This window comes from Heptranchias perlo, chromosome 6 (assembly GCF_035084215.1).
Source record: "Heptranchias perlo isolate sHepPer1 chromosome 6, sHepPer1.hap1, whole genome shotgun sequence".
NCBI classification, from domain to species: Eukaryota; Metazoa; Chordata; class Chondrichthyes; order Hexanchiformes; family Hexanchidae; genus Heptranchias; species Heptranchias perlo.
In genome coordinates, this window is record NC_090330.1 from 23,873,079 (window position 1) to 23,899,108 (window position 26,030).

The 26,030-nt window shown below is 41.6% G+C and overlaps 1 protein-coding gene across 6 annotated transcripts in view; it reads right to left on the minus strand.

Annotated features, from left to right (window-relative positions):
* Positions 1 to 26,030, minus strand: part of nbeaa (neurobeachin a) — a 637,170-nt gene that overhangs the window by 198,790 nt on the left and 412,350 nt on the right. For all 6 annotated transcript variants that reach the window (XM_067985944.1, XM_067985943.1, XM_067985942.1 and 3 more), the window contains one exon: positions 23,617 to 23,741. In XM_067985944.1, coding sequence (XP_067842045.1) covers positions 23,617 to 23,741 — 125 coding nt within the window. The remainder of the gene's footprint in view (positions 1 to 23,616; positions 23,742 to 26,030) is intronic.

Genomic DNA, 26,030 nt, shown 5'->3' on the forward strand with positions numbered 1-26,030 from the left:
AATCTTAGAAGGCATAAATTTAAGATTATCACCAAAAGCAGCGATTAGGAGAATTTTTTTTATGCAGAATGTTGTTAGTACATGAAATGCCACACAAGAAACAGTGATGGAGGCAAAATCCATAATAGCTTTTAAAAGGGAAGTGGACAAATATTTTAAAAGTAAAAAGGGTATAGGGAAAGGAACTTGGTAGATAGCTCTTTCCAAGAGCCGGCATAGGAATAGTGGCCTCCTTCTGTGCTGTAAAATTCTATAATTCTATTATAATGATATTAAAATGATGGGATACATGGATAAATAAGATTTGTACATGTAATTGCCATAGTACTACAGTATATGATATGAAAATAACAAGGAACTACTTAATAGCATCCACTGATCCTGACAATATTTAATTGAGTCCCAACATTGCATTACAGTAATGGCATTTTTCTGACTATGTCAAGTATGATTCTTTCTCTATGGAAGTATCTAATGAAAAAAATAATTGAAACCATTGTATCTCCATGCCATGACAACTATGGAATGCAAAAAATATTCTATGACATGATCCCAGCAGAAGTGATTTACAAATAGGTTATGCAACAGGCTTATGTGGAATATTTTCCACATTCCGAGATTGCATCAAATTACATTGAAACCACAGCACAAAAACAGGCCCTTCGGCTCAACTGATATATGCCGGTGTTTATGCTCCACACGAGCCTTCTCCTCCCTAATTCATCTAACCCTATCAGAATACCCTTCTATTCCTTTCTCCCCCATGTGCTTATCTAGCTTCCCCTTAAATGCATCAATGCTATTTGCCTCAACTACTCCTTGTGATAGAGTGTCCCACATTCTTAGCACTCTTTGGGTAAAGAAGTTTCTCCTGAATTCCCCCATTGGATTTATCAGCAACTATTTTATATCTATGACCTCTAGTTTTGGACTTCCCCACAAAACATTTTCTCTACGTCTACCCTATCATTATCTTAAAGGCCTCTATCAAGTAACCCCTCAGCCTTCTCTTTTCTAGAGTAAAGAGCCCCAGCCTGTTCAGTCTTTCCCGATAAGGCTATCCTTGCAGTTCTGGTATCATCCTTGTGAATCTTTTTTGCACCCTCTCCAAAGCCTCTACATCCTTTCCATAATATGGAGACCACAACTGTGCACAATACTCCAAGTGTGGTCTAACCAAGGTTCTGTACACGTTTAACGTAACTTCTTTGCTTTTCAATTCAATCCCTCTAGAAATGAACCCTAGTGCTTGATTTGCCTTTTTATGGCCTTATTAACCTGCATCGCTACATTGTGATTTGTGTATATGTAGATCCCTTTGCTCCTCTATTCTGTTTAGACTCTTATTATCCAAGCAGTATGTGGCCTCCTTATTCTTCCTAAGAATATGCATCACCTCACACTTATCTATATTGAAATTCATTTGCCAATTACATGTCCATTTTGCAAGTTTATTAATATTCTCTTGCATTTTGATGCATTCTTCCTTTGTATTAATTACACGCCTCTCAATTTGGTGTCGTCTGCAAATTTTGAGATTGTACTTCCGATTCCTGAATCCAAATCGTTAATGTAAATTGTGAACAACAATGGCCCCAGCACTGATGGTACACCACTTTCCACCTTTTGCCAGTCTGAGTAGCTACCCTTAACCCCTACACTTTGTTTTCTGTTTTGTAGCCAGCTTACTATCCATTCTGTTACCTGTCCCCTGACTCCACATGCTCTGACCTTAGCCATGAATCTACAATGTGACACCTTATTGAAGACCTTTTGGAAATCCAAATATATTACATCTACAACATTACCCTTGTCTACTCTTTCTGTTACTTCTTCAAAGAATTCAATAAGGTTGGTCATGTATGACTCTCCCTTCTGAAATCCATGCTGACTATTCTTTATTATATTTTCATTCTCTAGATGTCTTTCTATTACATCTTTGAGATCAATCAAGAGACTCTATCTTACATTCTTGCTGTTGAAATAGACAAGCATATCAATAATCTGTGGAGTTATTATACTTACAAATTCTTCAAGAATCTATGCGGAGGTCAACATTATATTGATACAATACAGACATCCCTTTGTCCATTAGGCACATAATTATAGGTAACAATCAGACAGTGGTTGGTTTAGAACTGAAATAAAAACAACGGAGAAGGGATAGCATGCCATACAGAAGAGATCTGATGATTGGTTTAGAGTGTAAGCAGTTCTTCTATTATTAGGATCTTCCACAGAGACATCTTTGTGAACATTTAGTGAATTGGTTTATTTCTATGATGATGTTATACATCTGCAGGCAGCTATAACATGTCCTGTATAAAATGCTTTCAATTGCCATCTTGGATCTTCTCCTTTAGGAGACAAAAGAACATTTATTGGTTCCATGAGCAGGTCAATGCCTGCTTCTTTTGCTAGGTTCTAAATAACCTGTATGCAGAAAGCTAATTTAACGTAGAGCCACAATAATTCCACAAGAGTGTAAGGTAGGCGCCATCTGATAGTCCGTGCTATGTAAGATATTGGATGTGCAAAATATTGGCAATTTGCATGCCTGTGACCACATGTCACATAATCTGTGTAGGCCAAATAGTATTCTTTCATAGGTACCTTTTATGGCTTGAATATATGTAGAACAATGTAGCTTGATGGCTATGCACTCAGAGATATAGAAAGTCTGTTGTGAGTAGTTGAACAATGGTCCCCTGGCTTGGGAGAGCCAAATCTGAGGAGAGATGATGTTTTAAAGGATGTCTGTTGAATATATTTTTCTAACACTTTCCAAGCTGTAAAGAGTGGAATAATATTTATTCAGAAAAAGCATTACTGAAACGTTTAAGGAGGAAAATTAGGAATACATTACTGCAGGGGAAACTGAAACTGAGAAACCTAGATGTCGTGTAATGGGAAGAGAACAACTGAACTATGCTTAACAGAGCTGTGATGTGCCTTAGATCGGGAGTGGAAAATTTACTGCATAGAATATAATACAATGAGTCGCCTGCTAACTTCTATAGAGCTACACAAGGTGCCCTATAAAATTAAGACTGTCATAACTGTTTCTGTCGGAGTGATATATATGCCATGGCATGTATGGGATAATTCATGGAATGACATTGAAACTGACAGGGAATGTAAGCCTAGTTATTACGCTATAAGGAACATCAATAAATTAAAGTTGTTTCCTTCCTCCTGGACACAACAAAAACAGTATTTTATGTATTTTTAAGCAATACACTTGTAAACACATACATACATATATTACTAAATTTCAAACATGCTAATTCTGTGTACATAGGTATAAAGAACATAAATAGTTAAGCAAATTTAGCTATAAAAGCATGTTTTCATATGAACTTGACATGAAAGATTCATTGCTACTTAGTTTCAATGTTCTCTTTTTCAAACTGATGACTTGCAAATTTCTATGGAACAATCAAATACATTTTAAAGCTGATTCCCTAATCATTTATTAATTTTTATTCTCTATATCCATATGCATTAATACTTATAAAATATTAAAGTTATTAATATTAATAATTAATACTGGCATTCACTAAAATAGAATCAAATACAGACTTAATATGACATATATTTTCTTTCTGCCTGGGGCCATCTTTAAGGAGAAGCAGTGGAATAAATCTTTTGGACACCTACTTAATGTTATATTTCTGAACACAGAAGCATAGAGCAGTTTCTTTCAAAAAAAAATATGGACATGAATGATGCAAGTGCTTCAAATGGTCAACTAATTTTACAACAACTCCAAAGTAAGGTCCAAAAGAAAAATAATGGATTAAAAAATATATTGCATATCCTATCTTAGTTTAATAGAGTAGTTTTATAGCCATACTAATTGTCCCATATGGGGATGTTGGATATCAAGGGACAAGAACTGTATAGCACCTGTAATATAGAAAAGACCCTAAGGTGCTTGAGACACTAACAAAAAAAGAACGGATGCCATGCAAGGAGAGCTGACCAAAAGTGTAGTTGAAAGGATGTGTTTTGAGAAGGCTTTTAAAGGGAGGTAAGCAGACAGAGGCATTTAGGGGGAAGAGTTCCAAAGAGTAGGGCTGAGGCGACTGTAGGCTCTGCCACCAACGGTGGAGTAAAAGGAGGGGGAATGCACAGGTGGTCAGAGTCAGAGGGTCGAAGACTGGGGGAGGGGACATAAGGTTGGAGATGGTTGCAGAGATAAGGTGGGATGAAGTGGTGAAAGAATTTGAAGATGAGGATGAGGATTTTAAATTCAATATGATGGAGAAAAGGGAGCCAGTGTAGGTCAAAAATGACTGGGGTGATTGGCAAGTGGGACTTAATGTGCGATGGGACACAGGGACCTAAGGTTTGGACGAGTTGGAGTATATAGGAGGTGGAAGATGGGTGGCTGGCAAGGCGGGTGTTGGAGAAATTGAATCTAGTGATGAAAGTACGTATAGGGGTCTTGAGGCAATAGAGGTCAGGTAGGTGGGGATGGATGCAATGTTGTAGGAACATTTTTGAAATACAACAATATTTATACATAATTACAGTAGTTCAACTATATATAGAAAAATTATGAAATAGACCTCTGGTAATATTGGAGCTTATTTTCTCAATTTGATAAAAAAGATTCAACTCTATACACTGGCTTTCCACTATTTAGTGTTCTTTTTAATATTTCAATCATTAATTTTCCCTTAATTCTGATTGGTTTGGCTAATGGAAAAGAAAATGTACTTTTGCCAGTTGTAGCTACTAGCTATGATATGCTGTCTATGAAGAAAGCCCCATCACTGGAGGAAGCTATGATCTGTGGTAAAATAATAGTCTGTTAGTCTAATGGTAAAATTAATTTTCTGCCATAAAAAGCTTTTGATCTATGACAGATTTTGCACACTGGTACTCTATACAGTGCATTTGATCATCCCTAAAAATCACTTATCACTGCAATCTAAGCTAGGATCATGTGGCAGAAAAACTGCCAAAACACTGAGTCATCATCAGTTGTCTGATCACCTACAATATGTTTGGACAACAAATATTTTCAAGGTTTTATAAATGTGGATTTTTTTTTCTTAATACAAAGCTTTATTGAAATTCAAGACTGAGAAACATACCTACTGGTAGAATTGGTACTGGACAACCCACAAAGAAAAAAAGACTAACAGAAATATTTAATATTACATCTGGACTCTGATTTCTGAATTGAAGTTTAAAAGATTAAGTTCAAAAGAATATTTTTGCAGTAAGCTCCAGGAACTTTAAACTAAAGTAGATTTATAAATGAAGAAGAATTTTGGAAATTTTTCAATTAGATAAATAGTGTAACAATTAAATTAAGCTTGAAACATTAAGTACTCCATTTTTTAAACATTCCACATATTGTTCTGTTTTCCAAAAGTGGCACTCTCTATTCTATAAACTTAAATTATAAATAGAAATCCGTTGACTTCTTTTCCTATCATGTTTTATTTAACTTTTTGTCCCTGTCTGACAGATTGCTTTGATCAGAGGTGAACAGATGTTAATGCTAATGTATAGGCTTGCCTTATCTCATCACTTACATAACATTTCCATTTATTCACAATAGAATTCTTTTTACCAAAAGCCATATCTTTATAATATACCTGCATTCCTAGTCAACATTGATTCAGCACTTTATTTGTTACAAGAATCTTTGCAGTCTTCAAGGTCATAACTGGATGGGTGCACATGCTTAGATGAATCGGGTGCTGCACTGACATATCTCTGAGGAGCACAGAAATTCTCCCATCTGCCTTCTTCAGCATACCTCATTATTTTCTGCCACAGAAATGACTGATTAACTTTGTCATTATTGCTGCATGTTGTTGCTTTGTTTGGTCCACCAGGCCTTTACTGCAGTGACTGATCAGTACTAGTTATAATACAGGCTTTGAATGCAGCCACAAAGGACAGAAACCAGCAGGACATTTACTTCTCTGCCATATTTACAGAGAAAGCCAAAATTATACCTGACAGTTACAGTAGATAACACTAATGCAGATCCAAACTAAGCATCTTCAATTAAACAATGAGGTCAATTTTGGTCTCCCAGTGTGAAACTGGCGAGGGGTTGGTGGACGATAGCAACGGCTGCTTGGGGAAGCCAGTGGAGGACCCATCCCATTTCCAGGTCAGTCTATTGGCATGCAGTGTATGAACTGCCAGCATGAAATGCTGGACAATCTGGCACTGCTGTAGGTTCTAAAGTGCATGCAATGGCTTAAAAGGGAATTTTTGTTGTGGCAAAATAAGAAAGGCACATTGTGGCGCTGCAGGAAGATGTCTGGGGGCAAGACAGGTTTCAGCAGGGCCCCAAGGTTTTCAGATTCAGCTATGGAGATGCTGGTGGTTCAAGCTCACATAAATTGGGGCATAACTTAGCTCAGTAATCTTCTTAAAGTTTGCCCTCCTGCAGATGTGTAGGAATGCAGAGCTGCAGCCTGGAAGCAGGACAGTCATGCAATGGGATTTAAAAATTATGCCATCTCTCATGATGACCACACCTCTGTACCTTTGTGAACCTCTCAACCAATGCCTATTTCAGTGCTAGAAAGCAAGCTAGGCCAGACTGCCAAGCAGACGTCAAGTTTTTGCAATCTGCAGCTGAGCCCACTTAGGCTAAGCTCCTAGAGATCACTGACTATGAGAATCTCATCAGCCTTTAATTAAGCCACAACAGCCTACTTCCTCCTATGCTGCAGCCACTGGTCAAACACCATATAGAAGTTCTAGGGTACATAAAACAGCACTTCAGTCAGGCACCGGGGGCTCATATGGTGGCAAATTGTGTAGGCCTTTCTGTAAGCCATTAAAACCACAATGCTATTTTAAATCTTCAGTGTGCAGAGAGTGTACCTGTAATAGCTGGTGATCTTGCAATGTGAAGTGAAATAATAAGCTCTAGCATTGTTAATTTCTTAAATACTAAAAATTATAACAAAGAAATTAATGGCAAGAGACAATAAATCATATGGATTTATTTCTTTTTTCCAACTCCAATTATTTACTCATCACTTTCAAATACCTTTTTTTGTTCACGTACAAACAATTTCAACTAGAAGAGAAAAAAATCTGGGTCTGAATTTTAACTGCCAGTGGGTTTTCGATGGGAAACCATGCTGGTGAGTTAATTTCCCACCCACCCACGGCAAAATAAGAACCATATGATTTTCATGGTCGGGTCTCTTGAAAATCTTCCCAGCCGACGTCCCGCCTTTTCCAGGTGGGAACTCGCAGGAAGCTGTGGAAAATTGTGCTGCCGACACCAGGTTGGTGGTGGGTTCGGCTTAAGTGACGTCTCACAGAAGCCTTGTGTTTGTGAAGTGGTGGGGCGGGGGGGAGAACAGAGGAGAGTCTGCGGCGGGGATGGCCTCAGCTTTCGTTGTAGAGCCCGGAGGAACACTCCTGCTTCTCCAAGCCCCACAAGGAAAGTGAAAAAACGTACCTGTTTGGGGGCCCCAGCTCCTCTCTCCGCTATTTTCACTGGCGGGAAAGCTACAGTGGTTCAGGCCACCCTTTAAAATTGCAGTCAAGTCCCGATGGCATCATTGGGACCCAACATACATATGTAAAGAAGGACTCTTTTATGTAAAGAAGGGTTGGCTTTGTGTGGGCGTCCTTGCTACCTGCTCAGTAGAGCAGGTTGAAATCCCAAATTAGGAGTTGCTGGTGGTTTTCTCGCAGATATGTAATCTGAGTGTTTTTAACTGCCCACCCGCCCTGTTGCTGCTGGCATGTAAGGTTAAAATTGCCCCCCTGATTTCAGTTCAGGTATGTCTGTTCTTGTGCCCATAACAAGAGAGAGTCTAACCACCTCCCCTTGACATTCAATGTAAGGAATCTTACAACACCAGGTTATAGTCCAACAGTTTTATTTGAAAATCACAAGCTTTCAGAGCTTACCTCCTTCGTCAGGTGAGTGAGTGAAAGGTTCTCAAATCGCATCGCATATATTAGGCTGGGAGACGATCACACCAATCAAAGGTGTCGTTGGTGTTCAGACAGGTTAGCCACGGAAAACATTACATCCCAGTATACTGAATACACAATGGGTCAGATTACAAAGCCAGAGAGAGAAAGAGACCCGTAAGGCAGAGAGAGAGAGAGAGAGAATGAATGTCCAGTTGTATTAAAAACAGATAACTTTTTTTTCCTGCTGGTGGGGTTACGTGTAACGTGACATGAACCCAAGATCCCGGTTGAGGCCGTCCTCATGGGTGCGGAACTTGGCTATCAATTTCTGCTCGACGATTTTGCGTTGTCGTGTGTCTCGAAGGCCGCCTTGGAGAACGCTTACCCGAAGATCGGTGGCTGAATGTCCTTGACTGCTAAAGTGTTCCCCGATTGGGAGGGAACCCTCTTGTCTGGCGATTGTTGCATGGTGCCCGTTCATCCATTGTCGCAGTGTCTGCATGGTCTCGCCAATGTACCATGCTCCGGGGCATCCTTTCCTGCAACGTATGAGGTAGACAACGTTGGCCGAGTCACAGGAGTATGAACCATGTACCTGGTGGGTGGTGTCCTCTCGTGTGATGGTGGTATCTGTGTTGATGATCTGGCATGTCTTGCAGAGGTTGCCGTGGACGCTGTTCTCCTGAAAGCTGGGTAATTTGCTGCGAACGATGGTCTGTTTGAGGTTGGGTGGCTGTTTGAAGGCGAGTAGTGGAGGCGTGGGGATGGCCTTAGCGAGGTGTTCGTTGTCATCGATGGCATGTTGAAGGCTGCGGAGAACATGGCGTAGTTTCTCCGCTCCGGGAAGTACTGGACGACGAAGGGTACTCTGTTGGTTGCGTCCCATGTTTGTCTTCTGAGGAGCTGTCGATCGACACTGCGCAACAATCGCCAGACAAGAGGGTTCCCTCCCAGTCGGGGAACACTTTAGCAGTCAAGGACATTCAGCCACCGATCTTCGGGTAAGCGTTCTCCAAGGCGGCCTTCGAGACCACGACAATGCAAAATCGTCAAGCAGAAATTGATAGCCAAGTTCCGCACCCATGAGGACGGCCTCAACTGGGATCTTGGGTTCATGTCACGCTACACGTAACCCCACCAGCAGGAAAAAACAAGTTATCTGTTTTTAATACAACTGGACATTCTCTCTCTCTCTCTCTGCCTTTCGGGTCTCTTTCTCTCTCTGGCTTTGTAATCTGACCCATTGTGTATTCAGTATACTGGGATGTAATGTTTTCCGTGGCTAACCTGTCTGAACACCAACGACACCTTTGATTGGTGTGATCGTCTCCCAGCCTAATATAAGCAATGCGATTTGAGAACCTTTCACTCACTCACCTGACGAAGGAGGTAAGCTCCGAAAGCTTGTGATTTTCAAATAAAACTGTTGGACTATAACCTGGTGTTGTAAGATTCCTTACATTTGTCCACCCCAGTCCATCACCGGCATCTCCACATCATGACATTCAATGGCATTACCATTGCCGAATCCCCCACCATCAACATCCCGGGGGTTACCATTGACCAGAAACTTAACTGGACCAGCCACATAAATACTGTGGCTACAAGAGCAGGTCTGAGGCTGGGTATTCTGTGGCAACGGACTCACCTCTTGACTCCCCAAAGCCTTTCCACCATCTACAAGGCACAAGTCAGGAGTGTGATGGAATACCTTCCACTTGCTTGGATGAGTGCAGCTCCAACAACACTCAGAAAGCTCGACACCATCCAGGACAAAACAGCCCGCTTGATTGGCACCCCATCCACCACCCTAAACATTCATTCCCTTCACCACCGGCGCACAGTGGCTGCAGTGTGTACCATCTATTGGATACACTCGTCAAGGCTTCTTCGACAGTACCTCCCAAACCCGTGACCTCTACCACCTAAAAGGACAAGGGCAGCAGGCACATGGGAACAACACCACCTGCACGTTCCCCTCCAAGTCACACACTGTCCCGATTTGGAAATATATCGCCGTTCCTTCATTGTCGCTGGGTCAAAATCCTAGAACTCCCTACCCAACAGCACTGCGGAAGAACCTTCACCACACGGACAGCAGCGGTTTAAGGCGGTGGCTCACCACCACCTTCTCAAGGGCAATTAGGGATGGGCAATAAATGCTGGCCTTGCCAGTAACGCCCACATCCCATGAATGAATAAAAAAAATACCATAAATCTGCTGTAGTAATATTTTTGCTCAATAGCAATTGAAGTAGGAAAATTAACTCTACAAATGCTAAGATTCTGCGTTGGGGCAATACCAATTGTTATGAGGTTTTCCTTACACTTGTTGCATTTGATAATCATACATCTCAGAGTTATATTCCATGGTTGGCTTTCCTTATCTTTTCATTTAGAAAACCAATAAAGAAGAAGAAATACGTTGGTAGAAACAACTAGAAACCTTGCAAATAGGTATAAAATCCAAAACAAATTACAAATGTGAAAACATTTGCTAAAATATCACAGGTAAGATCATAATTTCACAATATATAATTTCCTTGTAATTCATTTAGTCCTTAAAATTTGATATACTTGGTAATGTGCATAGACTGAGAATACTCTAGTTACTTCAAATGTGTTTTGCTCCTTGAATGAGTTGGATCTAGAGAGTCATGAGCACATCACATATAGTATTTTTTTTAATATGTGGAGGAAAATCCACAATGTTATATCTAATTTAACTGTTTCTCAGCAAAAAATGAAAATTACTATTCTAAACACAATAAATACACCTACCCTCTTCTTTGGTACCACCACCATAATAGCCCCGATTCTAAGTCAGGTGAGCAGCAAGCTCGCATGGCTGCGCCAACATGAGGCCCAGGCTATTTTATCTCCTGAGTCATTTGACTGACAGACTGCCCTCCCTATTGCATTTGGAATTGGGCAGCCCACCCACCTGCTGTGCACAATTTCTAGCGGTACTCTTGAAGCCTATTTAAAGCAGAGATGCAACATCTAAAATGCGGTTGCATCGCCTGCTTGGATTTTTCATTGTTCAAATTTGCAAGATATCATGGCTAATGAAAAGAGTAGAAGGTCTGTCCCAGCTTTTTTGATGCCTCCCTGAAGGTCCTAATAGAGAAAGTGAGGGCTAGGAGGGCAGTACTCTTCCCGAGAAGTTGCAAGGCCATAATTGAGCAGGCCTGGACAGAGATGATATGGCTTCAATGTCGAAAGAAGTTCAATGACTTCACAAGAGCAGAAAGGGTGAGTACAGCTATTCAATTCTCTACTTCCCTCAACAACACCTCACAGCACTCCTTTCACTCCCACCCTTCTTAACAATTCCTTCCCCTCCATCACATCTTTCAACATACAATCACAAATGCTCTCTGCAACACGTCTATTTCTCATTTCAAACATACTCACTTCTTCCTTTCCTCTCTTCACAGCACACATTGACACCATTCTCTTCTCACACACAACCACCAACAACTCCCAGCAATCCTTCCTTACTTCACACTCCATACAATTGGCTTTACATTCATCACCTCCCCATACTCATTCCATCTTGCATCTTCTCCACCTCACAACACATCAATTATATGCACATGCCCTACACGTCTTCACTTACCTTTTCAACAGTCATTCATTAAAACTCATGCTCTCTTTCTGCAGGACAGGACAGCGCATAATGCGAGAGAGAGGACCAAGACAGGTGGAGGAGTAGCAAACATCATCACCCTCACTCAGACAGAACAAGAAACCATCGAGATCAGTGGGTCAGGCAGAGCCACGAGCATTGGGGATGGTGAATCTGGCGGAGTACCCAAGCAAGGTGTCTGTATATTACTTGTAACTCTTGATTCACCTCAGCAAATATGTAGGAAGCTTCACAACTTCAAGCTGCATTCTCAAGACACTCACCTACTCATGTCCAGCTTTTCTGTGCCATCCTAACTCTTGCCCCTTTTCTTTTTCCTCTAGGTCCTTTTTGGCGCAAGAGGCTCCTTTGGAAAACAGCTCGTCAGAGAACAATCTCTTGAGGATGCACCGTTATGCGCTCCATCCCTCCCAAAGCAGCAACAGAGATTAAAACCCCAGCTGAGTTGGAGAGTGAGTTACAAGGGTCTTCCCGTGGTGAAACATTGAGCACAAGTTTTTTTATTCATTCATGGGATGTGGGCGTCGCTGGCAAGGCCAGCATTTATTGCCCATCCCTAATTGCCCTTGAGAAGGTGGTGATGAGCCGCCTTCTTGAACTGCTGCAGTCCATGTGGTGAAGGTTCTTCCACAGTGCTGTTAGGTAGGGAGTTCCAGGATTTTGACCCAGCGACGATGAAGGAACAGCGATATATTCCTAAGTCAGGATGGTGTGTGACTTGGAGGGGAACGTGCAGGTGGTGTTGTTCCCATGCGCCTGCTGCCCTTGTCCTTCTAGGTGGTAGAGGTCACAGGTTTGGGAGGTGCTTTCGAAGAAGCCTTGGCGAGTTGCTGCAGTGCATCCGGTAGATGGTACACACTGCAGCCACGGTGCACTGGTGGTGGAGGGAGTGAATGTTTAAGGTGGTAGATGGGGTACCAATCAAGCGGGCTGCTTTGTCCTGGATGGTGTCGAGCTTCTTGAGTGTTGTTGGAACTGCACTCATCCAGGCAAGTGGAGAGTATTCCTTCATACTCCTGACTTCTGCCTTGTAGATGGTGGAAAGGCTTTGGGGAGTCAAGAGCTAAATACCCAGCCTCAGACCTGCTCTTGTAGCCACAGTATTTATGTGGCTAGTCCAGTTAAGTTTCTGGTCAATGGTAACCTCCAGGATGTTGATGGTGGAGGATTCGGCGATAGTAATGCCGTTGAATGTCAAGGGGAGGTGGTTAGACTCTCTCTTGTTGGAGATGGTCATTGTCTGGCACTTGTCTGGCGCAAATGTTACTTGCCACTTATCAGCCCAAGCCTTCCAAGTGGGCAGCAGCAGGTACTGGAGGCAGGGACAGCCCAGGAGAGAGTTCGCTGGAGGGCGAGATCCTCTCCCAGCAAAGCTGAGGAAGACAGAGATGAGGACTTCAACGGAGCAGCTATGAAAAGAAAACTGCTGGCCTCACACAAGCAGTTGTACCAGGTATTGAAAGGCCTGCCAGGGGGTTTTGGCACTATGGCTGAAAGTGTGGAGGAGTCCACTTCCAGCCTGTGTGTATCATCTTGCATGGCTTTAGCACTCTACAGTCTACCCTAGAAAGTTTGGTTACCTCCAGGGATGCTGAACCTGGGTCCTCGAAAAGAGAGTCAGTGTCACCAGCCTTTGCAGTTTGGTGGAAGCTCAAATGGCTGCCATGCAGGCTCCACCGTGGGGGACATTGGTGGACTGAATAGATAGGGACTTTGAAGGAGTCACTCACCTTCGGCAGTTTGCTCTCCTACAGATCAGTGGAAGTGATGAGTCCCAGCCCCACGGGAGTGGTAGTGGTGCAATGGGAGCTGTACGTATTGCACTCTCAGGATGTCTAGTCCTTTGCAACCCCCTCAACCAATAATCGCTATAGTGTCAGCAAGTCAGCTCCACTAGACTGCTTCTAAAAAATGCACCACTAGTTGAGCACTTTGGTGTGAAATAAATGGAAGGTGATTATTATGTTTGCCACTAAATTAATCACCTTTATCACATTTGGCACTTCGGTCTGCATTGTCAGAATATCATTGATATAGAAGTTGGCTGAATGGTTTGAATGTTCTTAAATGTGGGATGAAGGAAGTGGTGAAGGATGTAACAAGAACTGTTAATGCAAGTTTTGAGGACAGAGGAATGTGCAGGTCATCGGAATCGCTGAGCGATTAGCTGATCCCTCACATTTCTTGCTGCAAGGCGAGGAGATGACTCTCCTTGGTCTATGGCTTCCTCGCCTTCCCCGCCTTTCTCCTGGTCTTCCGCTAGTGCTGTACCTCCCCCAAGTGCAGACTTCTCTGTAATGCAAGGTTATGCAGTATGCAGCACACTATGATGATGCAGGAGAGTCTTTGTGAAGCATACTGATGGGAGCCCCCAGACCCGTTGAGAGATCTGAACCTTTGCTTCAGCATCAAAATGGTATGCTCAGTAGTGATCCCGATGGTCCTTTGGTTTTGATTAAATCTGTGCTGCTCAAGTGTGGTGGAGTTACAGAGTGGTGTCATGAGCCACGTGTGTCGGGGGTATCGCTTGACCCCAACCATCCTACCACATTGTAGGGAGGGTTGAATATTGAGAGGATGGTAGAGTTCTGCAGGATAAATGCCCTCCAAAAACCTGAATGTAATGTTTAACAGTTTACACAATCCAGTAAGAAGGATGTCCTACAGAATATACGCTCATCAGCTTTAAAAAGTTATACAGTACAGAATTTATTATTCGTTCACAAATTTCTCACTTCCTATGAAATATTAATATTTCCCTTAGCAACAGAATTTCTCTCAGCATAAGTATCGCCGTTAAACGGTCAAAACAAACCCTTTTAAGTTTAAACGACGACGACAGTGCTCACGATTATTCAATACTAATCAACATGTATTTCATGGTCATCATGCAGTTTTTATTATTCTGGTAACTTTCAAAACAATGCGTTTGCAACTTGAATTCCCTGACCCCTCTATCACATTCCACACCAATGTATTAAGTGTTTCCTAAAACTACAATTAAAGTGAATTAGGACTATTTTCTAATGGACTACAGTTGTCCAGATATCAAATTTCCTTTTTTATACATAGTGATATTGCTGCCATGCTGAGTTTAGGTGATTACAGGCACTTTGTAATGTGGAAACACCAGAAGAAACTGCATGGTTGTATCAGACCTATATTTCTTTTAGAAATATATAATATTGCATTCTTACTCGTGCTCCTGTTTGCTGCCAGGTTTCACCGGCAGCTCTGGCAGTCACCGCAACTAGTACGACCCGTTGTTAACATCGCATCGGAAACCTAATTGCATCATAGGACCCTGACTTTTACATATTAATGAGGCCAACATCTGCCTATGCTTTTGGCGATTCCCATGACTTGGGAGTTAAAATGGTGGCGGGCGGGGGAATGGAGAGAACGAAGTGGTAATTAGTTTACCACTATTCTAACCCCCTTGTCCACCCTGTTCTCGTTGAGCACGGGAAGTTAAAATCGGGGCTAATAGTTTACAGATCAACTTTAACGGTTGATCAAAATAAAGTTAGTTTTCGTTCTAGTTTCAAGGAGGTCGATGAGGTATCTTCTATTTTGGAAGGACAGAAGTTACTCTAACTGTGCAAGTCAGCCTTTGCAATAATTTGTGTGAAGAACAATGTTTAACAGTAGATAACTGGTGTTCTTTTATACCTCTTCACTGGTTACCTGATAGAATCCTTTAATTATACAGCACATTTGGTTCATCATGCCTGTGCTGCCTCTTAGAAAGAGCTATCCACTTTGTCCCATTTCTCTCTTCTTTCCTCAAACCATTTTCTTTTTTATCTTTTTCAAATATTTACCTAGTTTCCTTATAAAAGCTATTATGGATTCTGCTTGCACCATGTACTGACAAACCTGTGAGTAAAAAAATGATCTTAACCTCACCCTACATTCTTTTTTTGATCATCTTAATTGTATGCTCCTTAGTTACTGACTCACTGACTAGTTCTATTTATCTTATCAAAACACCTCATTATTTTTAATCACCTCTATCACACCTTTTCTTAACCTTTTGCTGTTCTAGTTAAAAGAACCTCAGTCTCTCTAGTCTCCTCGTAATTCCTTGTACCATCCTAGTGAATATCTTCTGTACCCTCTCCATGGACTTGACATTTTCACTAAAGAAGGCCATCCAAACTTGGACACACAATCCTAACTGTGGCCTAAACAATATGTTTAACATTATCTCTATGCCCTTGTTTATAACATCTAAGATCCCATACACCCATGAGGGGAGGAATAAGAGTGGCAGAGGGGAGGAATATGAGTGGCAGGGCTATATTAATAGGGGATTCAATTGTAAGGGGAACAGATAGACGTTTCTGCGGCCGCAAACGTGACTCCAGGATGGTACGTTGCTTCCCTGGTGCTAGGGTCAAGGATGTCACAGAGCGGCTGCAGGGCATTCTGGAGGAGGAGGGTGAACAGCCAGTAGTCGTGGTCATATCGGTACCAACAACATAGGTAAAAAAAGGGATGAGGTCCTGCAAGGTGAATTTAAGGAGTTAGGAGATAAATTAAAAAGTAGGACCTCAAAGATAGTGATCTCAGGGTTACTACCAATGCCACATGCTAGTGAGTAAAGGAACAGGAGAATAGACCAGATGAATGCGTGGCTGCAGGGATGGTGTAGGAGGGAGGGATTTAGATTCCTGGGAAATTGGGACCGGTTCTGGGGAAGGTGGGGCCTGTACAAGCAGGATGGGTTACACCCGAGCAGGACTGGGACCGATGTCCTTGCGGGGTGTTTGCTAGTGCTGTTGGGGAAGGTTTAAACTAGCATGGCAGGGGGGTGGGAACCTGAGCAGGGAGACAGAGGAGGGGGAAACAAGGATTGAAACAAAGGACAGAAAGGGAAGAAGCAATAGTGGAAGGCAGAGAAAAAAAGGGCGAAAAAGAAATAGGGCCATAGTGCAAAATAAAACTAAGATGACTAGCAATCTTAAAAAGACAAGTCTAAAGGCATTGTGTCTTAATGCGCGGAGCATTCGCAAAAAGGTAGATCAATTAACAGCGCAGATAGATATTAACAGTTACGATATAGTTGAGATTACGGAGACATGGCTGCAGGGTGACCAAGGATGGGAACTGAACATCCAGGGGTATTCAAAATTTAGGAAGGACAGGCAAAAAGGGAAAGGAGGTGGGGTAGCATTGTTAGTAAAGGAGGAAATCAATGCAATAGTGAGGAAGGATATTGGCTCGGAAAATCACGATGTGGAATCTGTACAGGTGGAGCAAAGAAACACCAAGGGGCAGAAAACGTTGGTGGGGGTTGTCGATAGGCCCCCAAAAAGTAGTGGAGATGTAGGGGAGGGCATTAAACAGGAAATTAGAGACGCATGCCAGAACGGTAAAACTATAATCATGGGTGACTTTAATCTACATATACATTGGTCAAACCAAATTAGCAATAATACAGTGGTGGAGGAATTCCTGGAGTGTGTACGTGATGGTTTTCTAGACCAATATGTTGAGGAACCAACTCAAGAACAGGCGATCCTAGACTGGGTCTTGTGCAATGAGAAAGGATTAATTAACAATCTTGTTGTGTGGGGTCCCTTAGGGAAGAGCGACCATAAGATGATAGTATTCCTCATTAAGATGGAGAGTGAAGTAGTTGAATCCAAAACTAGCGTCCTGAATCTAAATAAAGGAAATTACGAAAGTATGAGGTGCGAGTTGGCTATGATAGATTGGGGAACTTTACTAAAAGGGATGACGGTGCTTAGGCAATGGCTAATATTTAAAGAACGTGTACAGGAATTACAACAATTATTCATTCCTGTCTGGCGCAAAAATAAAACAGGAAAGGTGACTCAACCGTGGCTTACAAAAGAAATTAGGGATAGTATTAGATCCAAAGAGGAGACATATAAAATTGCCAGAAAGGATTGGGAGCAGCTCAGAATTCAGCAAAGGAGGACAAAGAGATTGATTAAGAGGGGAAAAATAGAGTATGAGAGTAAACTAGCAGGGAACATAAAAACTGACTGTAAAAGCTTCTATAAATATGACAAGAGAAAAAGATTATATTAGTGAAGACAAATGTAGGTTCCTTACAGTCAGAAATGGGGGAAATCATAATGGGGAACAAAGAAATAGCAGAACAATTAAACACATACTTCGGTTCTGTCTTCACAAAGGAGGACACAAATAACCTGCCAGAAATGTTAGGGAACCAAGGGTCTCGTGAGAGGGAGGAACTGAAGGAAACCAGTATTAGTAAAAAAAAAGTGCTAGGGAAATTAATGGGCTAAAAGCTGACAAATCCCCAGGCCCTGATAATCTACATCCCAGAGTACTAAAAGAAGTGGGCCTGGAAATAGTGGATGCATTGGTGATCATCTTCCAAAATTCTATAGACTCTGGAACAGTTCCTACAGATTGGAGGGTGGCAAATGTAACCCCACTATTTAAAAAAGGAGGGAGAGAAAAAACAGGGAATTACACACCAGTTGGGAAAATGCTAGAGTCTATTATAAAAGATGTGATAACAGAACACTTGGAGGGCATTAACAAGATTGGACAAAGTCAGCATGGGTTTATGAAAGGGAAATCCTGCTTAATAAATCTACTGGAGTTTTTTGAGGATAGGCGAGAACCAGTGGATGTGGTGTATTTGGATTTTCAGAAGGCTTTTGATAAGGTCCCACACAAGAGGTTAGTGTGCAAAATTAAAGCACATGGGATTGGGGGGAATATACTGGCATGGATTGAGAATTGGTTGACAGACAGGAAACAGAGAGTAGGAATAATCAGGTCTTTTTCCGGGTGGCAGGCAGTGACTAGTGGGGTACCGCAGGGATCAGTGCTTGGGCTCCAGCTATTCACAATATATATCAATGATTTGGATGAAGGAACTCGATGTGACGTTTCCAAGTTTGCAGACGACACAAAGCTGGGGTGGAATGTGAGCTGTGAGGAGGATGCAAAGAAGCTCCAATGTGATTTAGACAAGTTGGGTGAGTGGGCAAGAACATGGCAGATGCAGTATAACGTGGATAAATGTGAGGTTATCCACTTTGGTTGTAAAAACAGAAAGGCAGATTATTATCTGAATGGTGATAGATTGGGAAAAGGGGAGGTGCAACAAGACCTGGGTGTCCTTGTACACCAGTTGCTGAAAGCGAGCATTCAGGTACAGCAAGCAGTTAGGAAGGTGAATGGTATGTTAGCCTTCATTGCAAGAGGATTTGAGTACAGGAGCAGGGATGTCTTGCTGCAGTTATACAGGGCCTTGGTGAGACCACATCTGGAGTATTGTGTGCAGTTTTGGTCTCCTTATCTGAGGAAGGATGTCCTTGCCATGGAGGGAGTGCAACGAAGGTTTACCAGACTGATTCCTGGGATGGCAGGACTGACGTATGAGGAGAGATTGGGTCGACTAGGCCTATATTCACTAGAGTTTAGAAGAATGAGAGGTGATCTCATCGAAACATATAAAATTCTAACAGGACTAGACAGACTAGATGCAGGGAGGATGTTCCCGATGGCTGGGGAGTCCAGAACCAGAGGTCACAGTCTCAGGGTACAGGGTATGCCATTTAGAACTGAGATGAGGAGAAATTTCTTCACTCAGAGGGTGGTGAACCTGTGGAATTCTCTACCACAGAAGGCAGTGGAGGCCAAGTAATTAGATGTATTCAAGAAGGAGGTAGATATATTTCTGAATGCTAAAGGGATCAAGGGATATGGGGAAAAACCAGGAACAGGGTACTGAGTTAAACGGTCAGCCATGATCATTTTGAATGGCAGAGCAGGCCTGAAGGGCCGAATGGCCTACTCTTGCTCCTATTTTCATACACGTTTTCTTTCAGTTTCATCAACTTTTCCTCCCATTTTTAAAGATTTGTGTATCTAAACCCCTAAATATCTCTGCTCTTCTACTTTATTTAAAGTCCATCTCAAAATATATCACCTCACATTTTTCCCCATTAAATTTCATCCAACTTTTATCTGCTCAATTCAACTATACTCCGAAACATTATCCCAGGCTTCATTGTGAAGGCATCCAGTCTGGTCGCTTCTATTCTATTAATACTTCATGTTTCTGAGATGTATTCAGAAGGATGTGAACATTACAGCATTGTAAGCTCTTCTACTTTATTTAAAGTCCATCTCAAAATATATCACCTCACATTTTTCCCCATTAAATTTCATCCAACTTTTACCTGCTCAATTCAACTATACTCCGAAACATTATCCCAGGCTTCATTGTGAACGCATCCAGTCTAGTCGCTTCTATTCTATTAATACTTCATGTTTCTGAGATGTATTCAGAAGGATGTGAACATTACAGCATTGTAAGCCATTCATTTTTGCAACCAAGGAGAGGTTTTCTATCTCCATTCTGGGAGATGTAGACAGCTGCAGTCTTTTAGTATACAGCTGTCCTGTTTAACCTGCATGTTTCCATTAGATGTCAGAGCTGCCCAGAAAAGTGCATTCTTGAACATTTTCTGCGTATTTTTCTTAATCACTAAATTGGATTCTAAATTGTTTAAACATCCTGACATGACCTTAGATCTTTTAGCATTACCTCACAGATTGATGCTGGACCAAATTTCTCCTATTTGGATGAGTTACATGTTGTAGACGATCTTCTATTCCATCCAAAAATGCAATTTTATCATAACAGTGCTGGTCAGAAAGCTTTTTAAAAATTATTTGAAACTTTTAACACTATAAACTATTTCTGTTTTAAGATGCGTCACTCTATCGTGATGCTACATTGAGGTCACATTTCTAAAGGTGAAGCTGCTTCTGTAGAATGAAATTACCTGAAAAATCTGAAGCCCCAGAGCTCTGTAGGTAGTTAAATAATTGTGTGGAGAGGAAGGAATCCCCTAAAAATATATTTTATATATATATATATATATATATCCACACACATACACATAATCTTTTTACAGAGATTTTTTGGGCAAAGTAGCAGGACCTATTAGTGTTCCTGTACCATGAATTGAGAAATGAGTGTTTGAATCCCAGCCTTGTCTGATATTTATATTCAAGCTTTCCCACAGATGGTGAATTGCTGATCTTGGCCAGATCATCAGGCACAACATTGAGCAGATAGGGGGGAGGGAAAATCAGCAAGGCTTCCACCTTGGGTTGCACTTCCAGTACACCCTTACCAGATGGCCACAGAACAGCACTGTCAGAGACTGAAGATTTGTGCAATGTCTTTTTAACCAGAATCTTGTGTGAACATCCCAGTAGAATGCAAAGGGGAGAGAATGGAGATTAAAGGGAATGGAGATTAAAGATATTTAGTTTAAAAGAAGTAAAAATGATTCACTTCTGAATTTTCAAATATAGAACACTCTGCTTTATCTTTTTTAAATAGCGTTTTTCTCTTTTATAAAAAGGAGCAGTAGTGTTTGACAAATTATTTGATTTAGAATGGTTCAATTTAAATCTTGAAGTTTACTATATTTTAGTAAAGATTACAGATGGGATTTTAACCCCCCTCACCCAGCGAGAATGTTGCACAGGAGGGGTTAAAATTTGAAGATTCTATCTCCCAGCTCCAACCCACTGCAATCCCGGTAGTTGTAATTTTTATAACGGCGAATCATGCCATCGACGAGGCTCGCTAAAGGCGGACGGGGGCCCACTTAATATTTAAAAGTCATAGTCTGATGGCATCATCAGCGCCTTGACATAATATTAACTTCACATCACGGGGAGTCCCGCACTGCCTGCAGCCCGGCAGCAGAACCACGGCAGGAGGCGCTGACTTGTCAGAAAAGGCCAAGTTAAGTTTTAAAAAATTGCTTCTGTTAGAACTCCTTGTGGGCCAGGAGTGCTCCCCCCCAGAACCTGCAATGAGTCTTTGGGCCTGACCAACCCCCGCCTCCCCCCAACTCCGATCGCCTCCAGGTGCCTCCTCCCACTGTCTGCCAGGGACCGTTCCCACAGGTTCCTGGCTGTGGCCTCCTGCTGCCAAATTCCCCCTCCCGCCCACCGGGCAGATAGTGAATCTGGCCAGGTGTCGGGCGGGACGCCACGACCTTTTATTTAAATGAAGCCCTGTTATTAAGATCTGTAGGGCCTCCACGTCCCCGAACTCTACGGACGCGCCGCCTGCTTTGGGGCTTGCGCGCTCCATTCTCGCCTCCTTTTAAAATTGGGACCTATGTTTCAATAAAATGAAAAATTAGGATTAATCGACTAAAAAATGGGTACTTCTGATTCTAAAAAAGAAAGTATAGTTTTAAAATCCAGAATAGTCAGTAAGGTCATCCAAGAGTAAGGTGCTTTGGGAAAAGAAGGCGTGTTGGTGATTTCAATTTGGAAAGCAACAGTAGCAATCTGGTAGTGCAAAGATTGAAAACAGTCTGGCAGAGGGCGATGGGGGGTAGATGTTAGCCAAAATGTTAACGTGAATTTCTATTGTGGTTGAAATGATCATCAGCAGATCTTGTTGAGTTGCAGCACCAGTTAAAATGTTATTATACAACATTGTAATAACATTAGTTGGTTTATGTGCCCATGTGAATGGTATAAATTGGGTTCTGGGATACTCAGTCTTCACAAATTGCCAATTACTGAGGGCTTCACAAACAAGAGCTAAAGTGTATTCGTAATGAAAGATTACAGGTTTTGTACAAGATGAGGGCTGCTTAGAACTCATTATTAATTATACTCCAACACCGGCGGCAGAATGTGCACCAGCAGGCTGAACCAAATCCCTCTCACATGACAACCTAAAAAATTAGTTAGCTCATTATAATCACCATGAGGCATGGGGACGGTAACATAATAACTCGAGAGATCTTTTCTTTTGTCATTTTGAAGGCTTTATAAATATTTATTTTTACCTATCCCAATTTAGGTTAAAATAAAAACACATGAATTATTATTGACTTTACAATCTTGAGCAACTACACATTCCAAAATCACAAATGTCAGTTTCTGAGATTGCACCACAGTTCTAACCACCTCCGACGATATATTTAGGATGAAGTCAATTGACTCTTTTTGGACCAGGCAAGATAAAATTCCATTGTAACGTGAAACATCAATTTAACCAACAAATCTTTATACTAACAAAAAGAGATGTTGGGGAGAAATTCAACACACAGACGCCTGTTTTCCCAATGTAAAATCCACCTCCGAATTTCACGTCATGATCCGTCGGGCCAATTTTCACCAGAATTGCACCGTATGCCAGATTGACTCGAGTGACTTTTCGTCGACCAGGGAGCCCACCTGAAACAGGTGTTCGGCTTCTTAAATATGCAAATTGGAGTCCCACACTGATTGTAGGACCCTTGTTGTAAAATTCATGCATAAATGGGCAGAGCGTGTGCCGTGCACTTGGTGTTGAATGGCCTAACCAGTGGTCCTTAAAGAGCCCACTGGAGACCACTCAAAAGAAGTCCCAGGAAATTTTGAATTTTGTTTTGTGGCCGAGGAGATACAAGAGTGCTTCTCCTGGGCTCTTAAAAAAAAAAACTCCGGCCCACAGCCAGCATGTTCGATCCTTACCTGAGATCGCCTCCTTGCCTAATCCCTGACCCGAGCTGCCAACTGGCCTAGCATAGGAGCCAGCCAATTTCCCGCCTTCCCCGACCAGTAAGCTGGAACAGGGTGCCCTTAGCTTGCTGGCGGCATTTAAATGAGGCCCAAAGCTGAATTTGGCTCAGGCCATTGTGCACATTACGGGCGCAAGTCGAAATTTTCCCCCTGCGCGTTGTTTGGATGCACAACTCATTGTCAATGTAAAATTCCAGGTTCCATGTAATGGCTTATCAATGTATTCTTAGCTAAGATACAGTAAATAGTAAGACTATTGAGGTAGTTAAATGGTCTGGCAAATGTACTAAAATGTACTACAAAAAGGCTGGTCTTCAGCAATTAACTCTTGGAAAAGTTTCTACATTTTCAATGATTAAACAAATGTAATTCTCCGATTTTATGAAAAGCATACGTCTGTCATCATGGATTTCCTTCCCCCCCCCCCCCACCTCCGAAAAGCTTCTGCAAAAATAACAAGATTGAAAACTAACCGTAGTCTTCTGCAGATTTAAGCAAGACTTCAGGATGTATGGATCCAAAGGCATTACGTATGAACCTGCGTCGGCGACGCAAGTCATCTTCCCAGTAGTCCAGGCGCCAAAAATCATGCTGCTGACTGTGAGAAGACAAAACATACACACATGTTCATAATTATTATGTTCAAAGAGTCAGCAAGTATTAGAAACATAGAAACATACCCCTACTTCTTCAACTCAACTGGTTAAAGGATTTTGTCATTGTTTGAAAAGCAACCCATTTTTCTATTAAACATATTCTAAGAATATAAGACTGAATGCTACAAATAGTATAGAATACATGAAGCATTTTTCCTATTTATATTAAGTACACTTTGCAGAAAATAGAAAACTCTATTTGCAAATTTAGAAGCAAAAATGGTTATTGGAGGTTTAATCCAATAATGCTCACCTGATGTACTATTTTCCCATTTCCACATTATGATATATATTCAATCCTCATTCATATAAAATTTGGACAAAAATGATGTTTTTGCATTTATTTCTGTGACAATAAAGTAGTATTAACAAACTGAACTACCCGGAGTCACAAGGCAGCAAAACTGCCATCCACATAAATCAGAGCAAGACCATTAACAAATACAGCATCAAATTACATTTATAAATGGCACAGCTTGCCTCCTTTTACAGTGTTTTTTAACAAGGCTTGTAAATCATGCAATGGGACCTCAAACCAAACAGCATGCAGTTTAATGACTATAGTCCCTCTGCAGACTGAACTTGGAACTATAAAATATTGCTTTACTTGAGGTTGCAGAACCACGATTAAAATAATGTGTTGAAATATTCATTGAAATAATTCCCACAGGCAAAAAGCAACCTGAGAAAATTGCAATTTTATTCATTATTAATAAAGCTGAATTAGAGCTCAAAAAGTTCTAGCATGTGGTAATTGTCTGGGTAAATTATTATTACAACATTAGTGAGGTCTTGGACAATTTTATAGCTTTCAATTAACTCTTTCATGACTGAGGAAATGTTGTTTCTGAAGTACTAACTGGTTTTCCACTACGTATTTTCTTTACTGAAAACGTTCTATTATAGGAAAAAGGTATCGATGTGTGGGGAAACAGTCTTCCCTCTCTGTGATCTAGATTCAAGTTCCAGACATTAAATGGGCTATGGGTAATGACAATTTTGTTTGTAGGGGCAACATGGCACAGGGCTACCTTCACATTTAGTACCAGTTCAGGTGGAATCAACAATCTTACTCAGATATTGGAGGGAAAGATCTGAAAAAGGGGTGTTTCAGTGCAGTAGAATCATAGAATTTTTACGGCACAGAAGGCGGCCATTCGGTCCATCATGTCCGTGCCTAATCCCACCTTCCAGCACTTGGTCAGTAGCCTTCCTGCAGTCTACAGCTTTCCTCCTCACTATCAACCACACAGCCAATTTTTGTATCATCTGCAAACTTCTTAATCATGCCCCCTACATTTAAGTCCAAATCATCAATATATACCACAAAAAGCAAGGGACCTAGTACTGAGCCCTGCGGAACCCTATTGGAAACAGCCTTCCAATCACAAAAACACCGGTCGACCATTAACATTTGCTTCCTGCCACGGAGCCAATTTTGGATCCAACTTGCGACTTGCCCTTGGATCCCATGCGTTGTACTTTTTTGACCAGTCTGCCATGTGGGATCTTGTCAAAAGCCTTGCTGAAATCCATGTAGGCTACATCAAATACACTACCCTCATCGACCCTCCTTGTTACCACCTCAAAAAATTCAATCAAGTTAGTCAGACACGACCTCCCCTTAACAAATCCATGCTGACTGTCCTTGATTAATCCGTGCCTTTCTAAGTGACGGTTTATCCTGTCCCTCATAATTGATTCCAATAATTTGCCCACCACGGAGGTTAGACTGACTGGCCTGTAATTACTCGGTCTATCCCTCTCTCCCTTTTTAAACAACGGTAGTGGAACTTCAGTGAAATTACAATCATGGTGTAGAGATCAAACAAATGGTGAGTTTCCACCAAATCACTGTTCTCTGTCTCCTGCTGGAAGGCCATCATCCAGCTGGGAAACAGGCTGCCTGCCTACGCACTTAACCATAGAAAGGGATTGGGGGGGGAAGTTAACTGCAAAAGAGGAAAGATAGGGGAAAGAGATTGTGTGACCACATAACCTTAAAAGTGCAGTACCTGTGGTTATGTAACCATTCTGCACCAGCAATGCTTCAGAAACAGTAATGAGATGAAAGACCATTCCATCTGTTTTTTGGTGGTATTGGTTGAGGAATGTTGGGCAGGAAATTATATTTTCCATTCACTACACATTCTTGAATTTACAGATTGCCAGAGAAACCTTCTCCCCAACAGTGATCGCTATAAGAATTACAATGTGAGCTGCATTCAGGA